General features: G+C 44.4%; 1 protein-coding gene across 2 annotated transcripts in view; it reads left to right on the top strand.

Annotated features, from left to right (window-relative positions):
- The first annotated feature begins 1853 nt into the window (after positions 1–1853).
- LOC147447281 (uncharacterized) overlaps positions 1854–16393 on the top strand; it is a 73171-nt gene continuing 58631 nt past the window's right edge. The window contains exons 1-2 of one of the 2 annotated variants that reach the window (XM_086523131.1): positions 1854–2915; positions 3529–3956. In XM_086523131.1, the coding sequence (XP_086379257.1) occupies positions 1967–2915; positions 3529–3956 (1377 nt within the window). In that variant the 5' untranslated portion in view covers positions 1854–1966. The remainder of the gene's footprint in view (positions 2916–3528; positions 3957–16393) is intronic. The other variant, XM_086523130.1, reaches the window with a different exon arrangement.

Below are 16393 nucleotides of genomic sequence, written 5' to 3'. Positions count from 1 at the left end.
CCTTCAATTAAGCTCAATGATCTCACAGAAATGCTCACTTTAATTCTCTTAATTCTGCTATTCTCAAAGTTCATAGGCCATTTCCATTACAATGCATACCATGTTTGCCACATCTCTTGTATACCATCCTGGAGATTTCGACCGATAACCATCATAAGAAAAGAAGTTTAGATTCTTACCAAAATCCAACTGTTTGTAGTTCTTTTGTTGGCTTTGCCAAAACACATTTAATCATGGCATTCTAAATGGCTTGCATAAAAATATAAAAAGTGCCTTGATAGGCCATTAACATCATTCACTAAGCTTGTTCAATGTGGCATGTTAACTTTATCTCAAGAATTCAGCTACAATGCTTTGCATTATTGAAGCCTAGTCGTGCTGAAGCTTTGTAGAGTTCTACAAGATTTAATAAAATGCAAAATTTAAAACTCTAATTTTAACTCACTTATCGACTGTGAAAAGCCCCTTCAAGAGTTTTTGCTTGTTACTACTTCCTTGAAACAAGGAGGCCCAATAGCTTTAGTCATCCTACCTCCAAAATTAAGAGAGAGAACTTCATTGCCATTCCCTTTGGCAACTTCTCTAGGCTATGAAAAGCTTTTCGAGGGCTTTGCCGAGATGCCTTTGAAACTTTTCTATGGATTTGGAAATATGACCCTTTGTGGCTATGAAGCCCTTACGAATACGGCCCTTGTGCAACCCATGATGAAAACAAGGCCTTTTCTTTATGGATGCGTCCCTTGCCTTTGCTTAGTCATGCTTATAGCATGGTCCGTGCCTTCGCCTTTGCCCTCAGCCCTCTCTGGTCCGAACTACCTCACTCTTGCTCTCGGCCCTCTTTGACCCCTCTGCAAATACTTGACAAAAATTAGAAAAAAAATGTTAAATTTAATGTTTTTTACCACTGTCATCAACTTGGGCACTTCTCGGAGCAACTGCGTGCAAAGTTAGCAGAGATGACTCTAAAGGCTTGCTTTGAGTGTGCATAGGCCCTTGGAGAATATGGCCAAAACAACTATCCCCAAAGGGGCACCCTTGTGTGAACTAAAGGTCCAACCATGGCGTGCGGCAACGCACAATGCAAAGAGAGAGAGAGAGAGAGAGAGAGAGAGAGAGAGAGAGAGAGAGAGAGATTGATTGATTCGCGTTGACCTTTACAGTATGTCTTTGCATGTGTAGCAGAAGTGAAAAACATTGCTCAAACTTGGGGGCTCCCTTGCGTAGCTAGAGCCGTGGCAAACCGCCGAGGTCAACTATCCTCCCTTCTTGCAAGCGGTGTTTCCTGCGCAGAGGGAGGTCACCATGGAAGCTCCTCGTCTCCTCCCCACAAGGGTGCACGTACACAAGCCCATGCAAAAACTCTACAACTCTCTCCTCTTTGCAGGATCGGAACTTGCTGTGATATCACTGGAAGGACACAGGAAACTGTGCATGCTCATTTCCACCCATCCGCACTCCTTTATAGGTCACTTGACCCCTTTTTAAGAGACCCCTTGACAACGCATGCGTAGCCGACATTTTGCTAGAGCTATGTCCTCTTGATCCTACCCTTTGGAGAGAGAGAGAGAGAGAGAGAGAGAGAGAGAGAGAGAGAGAGAGAGAGAGAGGAGAGAAGGAGAAGGAGAAGAAGAGAAATCTTAGTGGGTGTGCTTAAAGCCTTCAAGGCCAACTCCCTTTTTGACATATGGGTGTGGGTGAGTGGGCACAACCCGTAAAACTAGTCGTAGCGAAGCTCCGAAACGGCTTTAAAAAAAAGAGGAGAAATTTTAACGTCGTACTCACACTGCCAAATTCTAACCTTTAAGTCTTGAACTCACAAAGAGGTCCCAAATACCTCCATATGAGCTTTGAACTCGGGACGCGCGAGACGCGGGAGCGAGAGAGGAGAGAGAGTGGTGGAAGTTGGAACTTGGCGCACAGGATGTTTTTCTTTACAGCAGAGGAGGGTTATTAGCAAGTGGGAAGGATGAAGGGCAGGGCACGAGCTCCATCGAGCCCGGATTCAGAAGAATCGTGGACTGTGGACTGCCCCTGTGGTGTGAATTATGATGATGGCGAGGAGATGGTGGATTGTGATGAATGCGGAGTGTGGGTGCACACAGGTTGCTGCCGCATCCTCAAGGGCCACACATCGTATGTGTGCGACAAGTGCAAGTTCAAGAAGAACAAGGAATCCGAGGAGTCCGAGGTCGCGCAGCTTCTTGTGGAGCTGCCCAGCAAAACGCCCCCATTGGAGGAGAAGGTTTTCACTTTGCGTTCAGAACTCTCCAGAGAGGAGCGTGCCCATGTGCAGGGTATACCTGGTGGCGATCCCAGTTTTTTCGTAGGCGTTTCCCCTGTGTTCTCTCGCCAGCTCTGGAAGTACACTGGCTATGTTCCAAAAGTATTCCAGTTCAACTACAACGATCTTCCACAGGAAAAAACAGGTGCTTGTGTCTTGTTTGCTGAGTATGCAGAGACGAGAACTGAGAACCCTATTATTTTTGAGTTTGCGAAAGGTGAGCATCAGATAGAGGACGGGAAGCTTCTCAACACAGATCTTATTCCTTCAGAAGAAGCTCATGCTGACAAATACTATATGTCCAAGGAGAAGCACAGCAAGCGGGACTCAAGAAAGGAAATTAAGCACAGGCTTAGGGAGCAACAGGATGATTATCTGAAAAGTCATTACCACAGCAAGCGTAGAAGAGACGACAATTCAAAGAAAGATTTTACAAGTAAGAAGAGATCTAAAAATTTTGGTCTTGACGACTATCAGGGCACTCTTAGGAGGTCTTATGATGAGGTTACAATACCCCTTAAATCTGCTCGAATTGCATCGAGGAGCTTAAAATCTTATTCAGCTTATAATTCGGTGGAGGATGCAGATGTCTATGCAGAGACAAAGGTGGAGGAGCTAGGACATCAAAGCTTTGGTACTTTTCTCATTTTTTTGATTTTCTGAAAAGGTTGCTGATTCATGTTGCAAATGTTTCTTGGTGCTGATGGGTTTTCATCAACTTAAATGGTGTTTCTGAACTCAAAATAGATAGTTTGGGCAATGAACCTCCCAAGAATCTTCTATTGGGTCTTTTAGGAAGCTGTTTAGGAATGTCGGCATTCAATGGGTCTGGTCTTAGTGGAGCCTGTGAGGTAAGGAAGTGGGGTAGTTGAAGATTTTCCATTGACGAGAAATTTGAACTTGGAAAAAGTTGTTCAAGTCTAATCACATTGCAATTTTTAGGAGAAAATATTAGAGGATTTGTTCTTTTGAGCACCAAAAGTGTATCTTATCTATATGTATGACTGCCTAGTGTAAAACATCCTTGGCATATGCAATAAGCTTTTGTACAGGTGGCCATTATCATGAATTCCCAGCAACCTGAATGGCTGACTAAACTGGTATGGAAATAGTATTGTATGCCTGGTTAGTACTCTTGTCTGCAATTGGTGGAGCCCTTATTGTAAATGTACTTGGGTGCTTCTATATTGTCAGTTCCTTCTACTTTTCACTGTTTCGTGCTGCTGATTGTGTCTCCACTAATGTAGGATTCAATTCGAGAGAGGCTGCAGTTGCAAGTGATGGCTCTTTTCGTAAGCATTTGGCCACAAAAGCTGCACGTAAAGTTGCACCTGTGTCTTGTGGTGGCAATGAGCAGGAGGGAGGTAATGGAAGTAATCGCATATCAGATACTGTATCTCCTCAGGAAATACATTACACTCTCAAGGAGCAGGATTCTGCTGCTCGCACTAAGTTATGTGGCAGTAAAAATGATATGGATGTGCCAAAATTAAGGGATCCCTTCGATTCAAGTGGTCAGATAGAGGGAAAAGTTGGACCAGCAGGACATCCACACATCAGTTTAGCAAATGCTAAGGAGACTTCACTGAGAGCAAGATCGAATGTTAATGTTACCATTAAGGAACAACTCGATGAGACCTTGCTTGAGCAGTCTCCAAGCCCAGTTACTGGGAAGGTACTTCTTTTTGTAAATTCTGTGATCGCCCAATATTTGCATGTGATGACTGAGTGTAAGGACATTTCAAAGAAAGAATTTGACACCTTGCAGTTTTAGAACGGCTTGTATATCTTAGCAAAATGATCTTCATTGGGCTATACAACATTGATTAGAGTCCAATTGCTTTTATGTCACAGATTATGGCTTATCTTCTTATGGTAATACAAGCTCTTTTGTGCCCAAGTGATGTTTGAAGCTTTCAGAAACAAGCTTCGGATTAGTAATTTTTTGGGTTTAGGTCTTTCATAGTCTCAAATTTTGAGAGAGAAGAAAATGAGATGTAGAAACCACTTTATCTGATTAAAGAAGTGTTGGTCTAGATTGTTGCAATTATGTGGATTTTTGTGTATTCGTAGCTTGTGCTTTTGACATGAACAGAAAAATGAATCCACTTTTGCCTTTGGGAAGAAGAGAATTATAGATGAACATGTTTCTAGCCTTGAGAGAATTTAATAGATGGAACTATGCACTTGAGATGAAGTGACATGGCATTTGATTTTATATCTATCTAAACTGTGGCTCGGAGGTTTGAGGGTGCGCAGTAGAGCATGGTCTCTATAGGTTTGGAGGTCTTTTCTCGGTGATAGGTTTTCAGATAGGTGATCTTTGGCATTATCGGTTTGGCTGTTTGAATGTTGATACTCTTTTTGGTGCTTTTCGTGATCAAAAGATAGAAGGCTTACCGGATGCTATGTTAAGAGTAAGCAAGGACAATGCACTTCGTGCATTCATGGGAAGTAGCACAGATAGGCTATACCAAAGCACTCCACAGGTCGAGCTACTACAATTTTGGAGTTGGTTCACAACCACCTTTGTGGACCTATGCAAACTTCATCATTAGGCGGATCTCTATACTTCATGTTGTTGGAGGATGATTTTACCTGATTTACTAGGGTATACACACTCGAGGGCAACGTAGAGGCTTTTGAGATCTATATTGCGTGTTACCGGCGGACGATCTTAGCCGCTTTACTTGGGTATACTTCATCAAGTGCAAGGTAAGAGGCTTTTGGCGTACACTTGTGGAAAGGAGGTGTTAGGTGCAACGGAATTGAATTGGTGAAGATCTAGGTTTTACACTTCCACAATCCTTTACTTCTTTTCCTTGCGTTAGTGATTTCTTTTAGCTTGAACGATGGTTCCTTTTACTTTTCCCTGAAGAGAGGGAATGAGAGAGTGCGGTAGAGATGTGTAGAGGGAGAGAGAGGAGGAGAATGACACTTGATGGGCCCCAACCAACCCTCTCAAGGGCGCCCCACACTGTTGCCAATGTGATATTTGCTTTAGATTGCGTAAATGGAATGTACATTGTACACACAATGCAATACCTCAAGCGAAGACTCTACTGACTCAAATGATGACTATTGCCGCGGTAACTCCTCAAGACGAGGCACCTCTGGGGATGATTTGATGCACCTTTGGATCCTTCTTGATGTGGGATTGCGGATGGCCACCAAGGGGAAGATCTGGGACTGAATTGCGCTCTCGATGTGAGAGGAATGAAGGGCTGAAAGCTGGCTGCAAAAACGCAGATCTGCGATGTAAAACACAGCAGATCTCTGGCGTAAAGCAGGGCTGAAAACGTAGATCTTGACAATGCCGATGATGGACAACAGTGGAGCACTCGATGCGGGCGAGGGAATGGCCTAGGGGAGGCTCAATGTGTTGCACTCAATGCGGGCGAGGGAATGGCCCAGGGGAGGCTCAATGTGCTGCCGAAGTACCAGACCGCATTTGGGATAGGCTAGCGTTAGGAGATCTCGCACAATCTGGCGATGGAAGGGTTGAAAACTGAAAACACTGGCTGATCTACTATTGTAGAGGTAGCGTCGTGGTTGGGAATAGAGATCACAAGGGCTTGTGGTTGCAAAACGCTAGGCAAATCTACAATCTCCCAAAACGCCAGGCTTTGCAAAACGTTGGGGGCTGTCTGATTTGATAGCTAGCGTGAGGCTCTTCTGCTGAAATTGCCGGCCCTCTTGGTCTCTTAATAGGGCTTAAATTGCACTTATGAATTTATTTAAGCTTAGGGAGGACAATTTATCCACCACAGCCAACAAATAAATCATTAAAACGATTTATTAAAAGCTAGGCTAGGGGGTTCAGTTTGGGTAAAATTGTCGCATATCTGCCCACTCGGGAATCCGAGATTGACGTGGAGAATGGCTTGTTAACCTAGAACTATTTGCACGTCATGCCAGATGCCCACCGTAGTGTAATAACATGTGTTAAAACGCTTGTACACAATGTACAAACCATTTATGCTAGACACTCTTATCTAGGAAGAAGAGGAAAACTGGCTCTTGAAGTCGATGAATTGTGTCCACGTGGCACATGGAGCCATGTGCATGTGACATCCCCTCCTACTTAAGGTGAGGTATTGATACCGAACTCCATGCTTGTAAATGCTCTCGGATGAAGTTCCTTCTAGATGATATCCTCCACGGCGACTCTTGAGAGAGGCTTGCGCTCCCTTGGGTGATGTGGAAATGTCCAAAGCACAAGGATGGTGATGATGCATCTACTCGCAAACAATGGACTGCCTCTTGGATCAACAATACCCTTTTTGCTTACCTACAAACAGTAGCCTTTGGTGCCCCAACTCACACCAAATTGCAAATCGGAAGGATGCTCGTAGAGTGTAACAGACTTGGACACTCCAAGTCAAGAATCAACCGCGACAGCACCAAATAACCACTTCAAAACAATTCAGATCACAATAGATTTGCACTGGCCCGGCGGAGTTCCGTGCCTAGAGATATTGGCCCCAAAGATTGGCGCCCCTTTCGGTATTTCTTTTTGTATTAATCAATCATACAAGAGAGCGGTTAGGGTTTCACTCTCAGACTCTGCGTCTAGATGCTCTGAGAAGTGAGGCCCTCACCACTAATTTAAAGGTTACAAGGGATGCCCAAAAGCAGAGCCCCAAAAGCTTTCAAAATCAAAAGCATCAGTTCTCTCTCTCTCTTAGAGAGTCTTTTCTCTTTTTTTTTATAAAAAAAAGCAAAAGCAAAATTCGCGTCGTTCATCATTTTCCAAATTTTTAAAAAAAAAAAATTAAAAAAAATAATCCGCCTCCGCGATTTTCAGAATTTAGGGTTTCTAGCAAAAATTAGGGTTTGCAGGAATTTTAGGGTTTTTGGCAGAAATTAGGGTTTCCGCTGTCCGCCACGTCATCACTTTGTGACATACCCCCCTTTTGAAAGCATTGTAATCGACCGCGATTACGCCTGCAAAACCGACAAAAGCCATAAACCGTCTTAGCAGACACTGACTGTTAGTACCTACGTACTAGGAACACACATCTAGCACATGTACAAAATCGACAGTCACATCACCAGACATCACAGGACATCACCAGACATCACAGGACATCACATGACATTCAACATTCATTCGGATCTTAAACCATGATTTATCGGCAATGTAGCTAGCAATCACATCTAGGTCCAATCGGGACCTCATCGATGTCCGATTGACTAACCCCTATTGCAACCATGTCTATTCGAGATCAAGTAGACCAAAATGCTGCAGTCATTTCGTCTACCAGTTCCTGCACTCACAAGAAGTCAAGAACAAATCAGTATCATAATCAGGAATTCCATTTCATAAAGTCATCCAGCAGAATACTGTCAGCTCTCAGTATCCTTGAAGCTCAAAGAGACATCAGTGACTTTAGTATCAAAATCGAGGCATCTGTTGACAAAGGAGTGGAGTAACTCCCCTCTTGTGCATCCCACTGCACCAGATCTTCGGCCAAGCTGAATTCTGGGTTCCATTTGGAGTAGACTATGCTAAACCAAAAGCATCGAGGTAAAGTTTCACAATCTGAGGAGTATCTGCTAGGTCCTCCTCCTCCATCCACTTCGCATCAAGTGCAGGATAATTCTTGAACTTAACCAAGAACCGCCTTCGGACTTTACCCTTATTCTTCGTATCCTTATGTGCCAAAATCTGTTCAGGAACAAGGATCTCCTCGTTTTCTTCCACTTCGGGTTGCTCATCAGGCTCCCCATCATCAGGCACATCACCTTTAAAAGGTTTCAAGAGACTCACATGCAATGCATTGTGAATCCTCCAAGTATCTGGCAGAAATTAGGGTTTCCGCTGTCCGCCACGTCATCACTTTGTGACATAGAGCGAATGGCTGGATATACAAACCACAGTTACATGGGATGGCGGGTTGGGGTCGGGAACGGGGACGGGGATGGGATGGCAAAAGTCAGGAAACGGGGACGGGGGTCGGAACGGCAAAAAAAAAAACAGAGTTTTTTTTTGGCATTTTTTGACCTACCCACATGCTACACACACAGAGCATCACTTTGACCACAAATTTACACTAAATAGACCAAGAACATGAGTCATAGAGACGCAAATGTGCTAATAAAACATCGAGAAATGAGGACCCAAAGGGTGGCTTTTATAGCCATTGGGGTGCTTCAAAGTTCAAACATATGGCTATTAGAGAGGAATTAGCCACTAGAAATGATCAATTTTTCAAATTTAAAAAGAAGTCCCCTCTTGTCCCCTCTTGTCTCCTCCCGAGACGTTTTGCCTGTGTTCCCACTTGGCAAGCCATTTGCCGTCCGTTCCCACTCGTCCCCACCCGACCCCGTCCCGGAACCAGGGGTCCCCTGCCCCTAGGCTCGGTCCCCTTCGTGCCCTGTAACTATGATGCAAACGTCGATGTCCATGAAGGTTACCGATCAACCTATGCTGCCCCTACGTGGGAAGATCCGCATGGGAAATGAAGATGGATATTTCCTTTGGAATGTTCACGAACCATGGAAAGTCCTCTATATGATGTCTCATGAAACCGCCAAGTAACTCCTCAAAGATAGAGGCTCTTCTTGGGGCCTCGACTAGATTGCCGTATGATGGAAGCTCTAGATGAATCCTCGCCTTTGCAACGGATGTGGTTGCAAATGTAGGCTCACCTACAAACTTCAGTGGTGGCTGCCTCCGATTGGAACCCTTTGGCTCCGGATTGATGGTCACCGATTGCTAAGAAGATGCATATGGTGTGGATCTGATCTGCTGCCAAAGATGTGTACAGATCAATGACGATACAATGCCTCTTCTAGAATGATGGAATTCTGTAAGCCGATGGGAGAGATGGTCGTTTAAATAATGCCAAGATTCCAAAGCTATTAGGTTGATCTGGATGGTGCCTTCCTTTGTCGTCATAGGCGGTCAACAAATCCTGATACTTGCAATCAACATGTTCTGTAAGGTGCAGCGGAAGTGAATATTGAACTTTGCTCAGGATGAGTGCTCCGAATTGTGCTCAAGGGTTCCTTTCACTGAAATGATGAGGAGACTGAGGTAGTAGGTCAGATGCCAATAATCACTTTAATAAGTGTGATGTACAATTATGAATGTGGCATTAAGACTCGTGTGGAGTACTTGAGGCATACTGTGTAACAGACTTGGACACTCCAAGTCAAGAATCAATCGCGACAACACCAAATAACCACTTCAAAACAATTCACAGATCACAATAGATTTACACTGGTTCGGCAGAGTTCTGTGCCTAGAGATATTGGCCCCAAAGACTGGTGCCCCTTTTCGGTATTTCTTTATGTATTAATCAATGTCAAAGTACAAGAGCGGTTAGGGTTTCACTCTCAGACTTCGCGTCCAGATGCTCTGAGAAGTGAGGCCCTCACCACATATTTAAATGTTACAAGGGATGCCCAAAAGCACAGCCCCAAAAGCTTGAAAGCAAAAGCAGATTCTCTCTCTCTCTCTCTCTCTCTCTCAATGAGAGTAAAAATAAAGCAATTCAACTCTCTCTCATCCAATTCTTTTCGTAGCAAAAAGCTGAGATTTGCGTCGCCCAAAAAAACAAAAAACAATTTTCCAATCCCCCCCCTCCCCCACCTCCGCGATTTTCGGAAATTAGGGTTTTTGGCAAAAATTAGGGTTTGCAAGAATTTTAGGGTTTCTCGCAGAAGTTAGGGTTTTTGCTGTCGGTAGCCACGTCATCACTTTGTGACATACCCCCCTCTTGAAAGCATTGTAATTGACCGCGATTACGCTTGCAAAACCGACAAAAGCCATAAACCGTCTTAGCAGACACCGATTGTTAGTACCTACGTACTAGGAACACACATCTAGCACATGTACCAAATCGGCAGTCACCTAACACGACATCACAGGACATCACCAGACATCACAGGATATCACATTACATTCAACATTCATTCGGATCTTAGAGCATGATTTATCGGCAATGTAGCTAGCAATCACATCTAGGTCCAATCGGGACCTCATCGATGTCCGATTTACTAACCCCTATTGCAACCATGTCTATTCGAGTCTCGAGATCAATCAGACCAAAATGCTACAGTCATTTCAGTTATCAGTTCCTGCACTTAAGAGAAGTCAAGAACAAATTAGTATTATAATCAGGAATTCCATTTGATAAAGTCATCCAGCAGAATACTCTCAGCTCTCAGTATCCCTGAAGCTCAAAGAGACATCAATGACTTTAGTATCAAAATCAAGGCATCTGTTGACAAAGGTGTAGAGTAACTCCCCTCTTGTGCATCCCACTGCACAAGATCTCCGGCCAAGCTGAATTCTGGGTTCCGTTTGGAGTAGACTATGCTAAACCAAAGCATCGACGTAAAGTTTCACAATCCGAGGAGTATCTGCTAGGTCCTCCTCCTCCATCCACTTCGCATCAAATGCAGGAAAGTTCTTGAACTTAACCAAGAACCGCCTTCGGACTTTATCTTTCTTCGTATCCCTATGTGCCAAAATCTGTTCAGGAACAAGGGTCTCCTCGTTTTCTTCCACTTCGGGTTGCTCATCAAGCTCCCCATCATCAGGCACATCACCCTTAACAGGTTTCAAGAGACTCACATGCAATGCATTGTGATCCTCCAAGTATCTGGCATTTTCAATCGGAAGGAGACATCATTTTTCTTTTCAGTGATCTGGAAAGGTCCGTAGTATCGCATACTAAGCTTTGGAAAAAGCCTCTCCTTTCCCTTTTTCTTTCTTAGGCGTGCCTTCTCAAAACGTAAGAGCACCCAATCATCCTCCTTCAATTTCAAGTCGCGACGATGGCGATCTGCTGCCTTTTTCTGTCGTTCTTGAGACTTCTGCAAAGTCTCGCGAACCTTGGCAAAAGCCGTATCCAAATCTCGCGAATATTTGTCCGCTTCAAATATTTAATCTTTCGTGCTAAGGAAGGATGGAACCTTCACAACACTTTCAACAATCTCAAATGGCGTCTTCCTCGTCGAAGAGTGTATCTTGTTTTTGTAGGCAAATTCCACCAAAGGTAAGTTCTTTTCCCATTGAGTCTTCTGATCCGAGATACAAGACTTCAATAAATCTAAAACCACTGAATTGGCAATTTCAGATTGCCCGCCAGTCTGCAAGTGGGACGATGACGAGAACTGCAACCGCGTGCCAATGTTCTCCCAAATTGCCTCAAAAAACAAACTCATAAATCTGGGGTCTCTGTCGGAGACAATCGTCTCAGATGTGCCATGTAATCGGATAATCATTGTGATCATTCTGTGTTCTCGGGAGATCAAAAATGAAATCCATTGCAATACATTCCCAGGGGCGGGTGGGTATGGGTAAAGGTTGTAACAATCCCTGTGCCTTATGCCTGTCAAACTTGACCTTCTGGCATACTAAGCAACTGCGCACAAACTCTTCCACATCCTTTTTGAGTCTCGGTTAAAAGAAGTATCTCTCTACCCCCTTCATGGTGGTAGCAATGCCGCGGTGACCCGTAAAAGGTGGACAGTGGCATTCAGTCATAACCTTTTCCCTCAACGGCTGTGTAATGCACAAAATGGTTTTTCTCATCAAGTAGCTGTCCCGAAGGGAGTATGTGTAAGGTGCAGCGGAATGAATGTTGTTCTTTCTCAAGATGAGTGATCCATATTTGCTCAAGGTTCCTTTTAGTTCTTATGGAAGGGAGAGCCTTCCGTTCTTAATGGAGAGTGCTATGATCACGAACAAAGTGAGTGGACACTGTACGTGCAAGTGTATGAGACTGAGAGATAGAGAGACGAGAGATACGACACCAGAGACGTTGTAAAACCCTCCTCCGAAGGCCCCACTGTCGTTGGCGAGAGTGGTCTACGATTGATTGCACAAAGTGGTACAAGATGATGCATGGAAAACTGATGTAGATCTAGGCTATGCCGATGACGACAACCGTTATGGCGAGGACGACAATGCGGGCTGAATTGGGGGTGGATCTAACTGCTGAAAATCTGCTGAATCTGGGGCTGTTTTGGGTGGCTGAAAACGCAGGTTTGGCTGCGTTTTTAGGGCTGAAACTCCTTGATAAAAACGTTGGCTACGCAGGGAATTAGGGCTGAAAAAATGCTGCTGTCCTGCTGTGCTTAATGCTGAAAAACGCTACCTGTTCTGCTATGCTTCACAACTTGAAAAACGCTGAAGGGACTGCTGCGTTTTGGGCTGATTTGGAAACGCTAGGGCAAGGGATGTTGCCGTCAATCCAATGCTGAAAACGCCAAGGCAATAGAGGCTGGTGATGCTACAAACGCTAGGCTGAAATGTTGATTGAAAACGCCAAGGTTGATGGGGTGCTTGAGGGGTTCTTGCTGAGAGAGAGGGAGTACCTGTTGCCAAAGGCCTGTTGTGCTCCTTGCTCATCTGCCAAAGAATGCTAGCTTTGGTTTGCTTATATATTTTCTTACCCAAATTGCCCTACCTGCTTTTGTTGGGAAGTCACTTAAATTAATAAGTGAAAAATGTCAAAAATAGGGAAAATAGGCTAAATGCACTGGAAAAATCCCCTAACTGATTCTAATGGATTCTGACGGGATTACTGATGATCATGCCGTGTGCAACCAGAGGATATGCATCTACACTGACTGGGCGTGCACGGTCCACGAATAGACTCACAAAAGTGCCAGATCACTTCTAATCTAGACTGACTGGACCGACTGAACCCTGTTATGCTGTAGCTTGTCCACGGACACATAGGGTTGGATGTGTCACATGACATCCCCTCCTTTTCAAAGTGAGGTACTAGTACCGAACTGTATGGCGTCGAGAGAGATCGCCAATAGCATCCGGAATCCTGGAAGGGACTCTTCGTCGACCCACTCTGTTGTGTGGGTAGTGCGGTACTTGAACTTCATAAATGTCTGCAACGCTTTCTTCTTTGGGCCGCGCCGAAAGTGACACAAAGTCTTTTGTGGCTCCTTCGATGCTTCAACTTCGTCGATAGTCATGCTTCTTTCTTCTTCAAGAATCTCCACGGCTGAAAATTCCTGAAACCATTTTCTACACAAAAACATGAACATACCCATTCCATGTAAAGTGAGTGGAAAAAATCTCGTCTTCCTCGAAGACTGTGCATGCAATGTAGATGAACAAAGAGACGGAGTGCTAAACCGTTCATCACATACACACAAACAATGAGACCGAATCTTTCTCTTTTGATTAGAGCAATCAACTGTGGCAATTCACAACGGAAATGCCCATGCTTGGTGCTCATATTGTCATGTGCTCATTCTACAAATGTGTCATGCCAAGGAAGAGACATGGACTGTGACTTCCTTACATACATACTTTTCAGCTTTTCATGAACAATCCACATACATTCGTGGTCATCCATGAGAGAAACGTGCTCAACATACAATATGTCATGCCTAGGAAAAGGCATCGCATAAAGATGCTGACTAAAATACGTGAAACGATCACGAATGAAACACTCGAACAATGCGTGCGTATCAATCATGCGAACACATAATACTTCCTGTGAGGGTTCTTTGGACCTAGGCTCGAGAGCCAAGATCGCTTCTTCTTGAGGGGGTTCTTTTGACCTCGACTCGAGAGCCAAGATCGATCCTTCGTGATTGATCGAATCTGCAACGAGGTTAGCTTCGCTAGAAAAAGCATCCACTAACACATCATCCTTGTGAACAATCACATCTTGATCCTGCAAATCATCATGCTCATCATTATCATCCAAATCATCATGCTTATCATTGTCATTCAAATCATCATGCTTATCATTGTCATTCAAATCATCATGCTGCTCACAATCCTGCAAATCCTGTGTGTCATGCTTTGGAGAAAAAGAGACTGAGAGTCTCCTTCTCATGAATCCGTTCAATCTTGTCCGCAATGAGAGATGGAGAATGGACAATGTCCTCTCCATGAATGATAATGGGAGAATCACTTTTGGCATTGAGAGTGAAAGTGTTAGCCTCCCAATCAATGAGAGGGTTAGCATCACGAAACCATCGAATGCCCAAAATCATATCACATCCTGAGAGAGGAGAGACAACAAATCTTTAATTGAAGGCAGCTTTTTGAATTGCAAACAACACATCAAGGCACTCCTCCGTGATGAGAGCGTCCATATCGGAAAGGAAGTCAGAGACCTCGATAGGAGATCTCTGACTAACTTTGAGGCGGGCTCTCTCAACAAGAGAGGGACTAATCACATCATGAATACTACCTGGGTCAAACTATATGGCAAAACGCTGTCCCGACGTACGAACAAAACATTTAATGAGAGAATCATCAATGGGAGGGTCATGAGAAACTTGGGGCACACTCGTGTTATCATTAATTGCATTGACAGAGGAAGTGGATTCTGTGGATTCTGTGGATTCTTTAGATTCATTCGATTCAAGCTTAGGACATGTTCTTTTTATGTGATCCTTAATGTGACAATGAAAACAACGACCTTCCTTAGAATAAGTGCTTTGCTCTTCCGACGTGATGTATCCTCCTACAATTCCTTGTGCTACCTTTTCATATGGAGTAAGCTTAGGTTTAGCAATTGTGTTAGCCTTACCCTTCTATTGTTGGTTTTTCTGAGAGACTGTTGGAAGATTGGTTGGAAGAGTTACCATTCTTACCATTCTTACCGTTCTTACCATTCTGAGGGTTCTAAGAAGTCTGCGAGGTATTTGTGAAAGTCTTGTTCTCCTTAGGCTTTCCCTTGTTGTGCTTCATCTCCCGTGCAAGAGCAATCGCTACCGCCTTGTTGAGATCGATTGGGTCCAAGACTTCTACATCAAACTTGATATAGTCATCTAACCCAAAAAGGGATGCCTCTTTGCGTTCATCATCCGACCTGCGTAATTGGGTACCTAGCTGCAAAACACAATTAGAAAAAGACATAACCGGCATACCATTTTTCTTGAGAGCGCGGCTATCGTCCTTCAATCGTGCGAGGTATTGAGGTGGCATAAACCGCGCCTTGAGCTTGTCTTGGAAATCAGCCCAACTAAAGGAGAGGGGCGTGAGTTCGTCGGCTTCCTCTAGGTGCGCGGCTAGCTTTGCCTCTTGCCATGCGTGGTACCAGTTGATGGCAACATTGGCAAGGTACATAGCTGCCGTCAAAACCTTGCTATTTCCTGTTTTCTTAGTTGCCGCAAAATAAGCATTAAATTGATGCAACCAAGAATGAATAACCGTAGCATCCATCTTACCATCATACTTGCTGAAAGTCAACTTCTCGGTGACTGGGTTGTTGGAATCCGCATCGTGGCTTGCGTCACTTGAGGATCTCCCTCGATCTTTGGTTGGTTCGGACTTCGAGGTTAGCACTTGTCGAAGCAATTCTTGAGTGCGTAGCTCTCTTTGAGCCTCTCGCTCGGCCTCCCTTTCCGCTTTTCGTTCGTTTCGTTCATCGTGCTCGCGTTCGAAAGCAAGGCGATTTGCTTCTTGTTGTGCCAACGCAACTCGATTCGCTTCTTGTTGTTGTATTACATTTCTTTCATTTCGTTCTTCGCGCTCGCGTTCCAAAGTAACGCGAGTCGCTTCTTGTTGTGCCAGCGCAATGCGATTCGCTTCTTGTTGTGCCGCCATCATGTCCAACATTGACTTGACCATCATCTCCATGGGAGTTGGTACAATTTGTGGCGTAGATGGCGAAGGGAGAGTGTAAGGTGCAGCGGAATGATTGTTTGCGCTTTGCTCAAGATGAGTGCTCCGAACTGTGCTGAAGGTTCCTTTTGTTCTTATGGAAGGGAGAACCTTCCGTTCTTAATGAGAGAATGCTATGATCACAAACGAAGTGAATGAACACTGTGCGTGCAAGTGAATGAGACTGAGAGATAGAGAGAGAAGAGAGATACGACACTAGAGACGTTGTAAAACCCTCCTCCGAAGGCCCCACTCTCGTCGGCGAGAGTGGCCTACTTATGATTGCACAATCTGGTACAAATGGAATGCATGGGACTGATGCAAGTCTAGGCTATGTCGACGATGACGACGGTGATGACGAAGTCGACCTAAGGCTGAAATCTGGAATCTTTCTACTGCTGTCCAAAACCGCTATGGGCTGAAATCTGCGACTAGTCCAAAAACTCTGATTTTGGGATTGTTTACGTAATTCTTTGACGCGGAAAATCTGCAAGTCTTATGGCTGA

Source organism: Adiantum capillus-veneris, chromosome 11 (assembly GCF_014529385.1).
Source record: "Adiantum capillus-veneris isolate H3 chromosome 11, ASM1452938v2, whole genome shotgun sequence".
NCBI lineage: Eukaryota > Viridiplantae > Streptophyta > Polypodiopsida > Polypodiales > Pteridaceae > Adiantum > Adiantum capillus-veneris.
The sequence above is the reverse complement of the archived record's forward strand: the minus strand, read 5'-3'. Positions and strand labels throughout refer to the sequence as shown.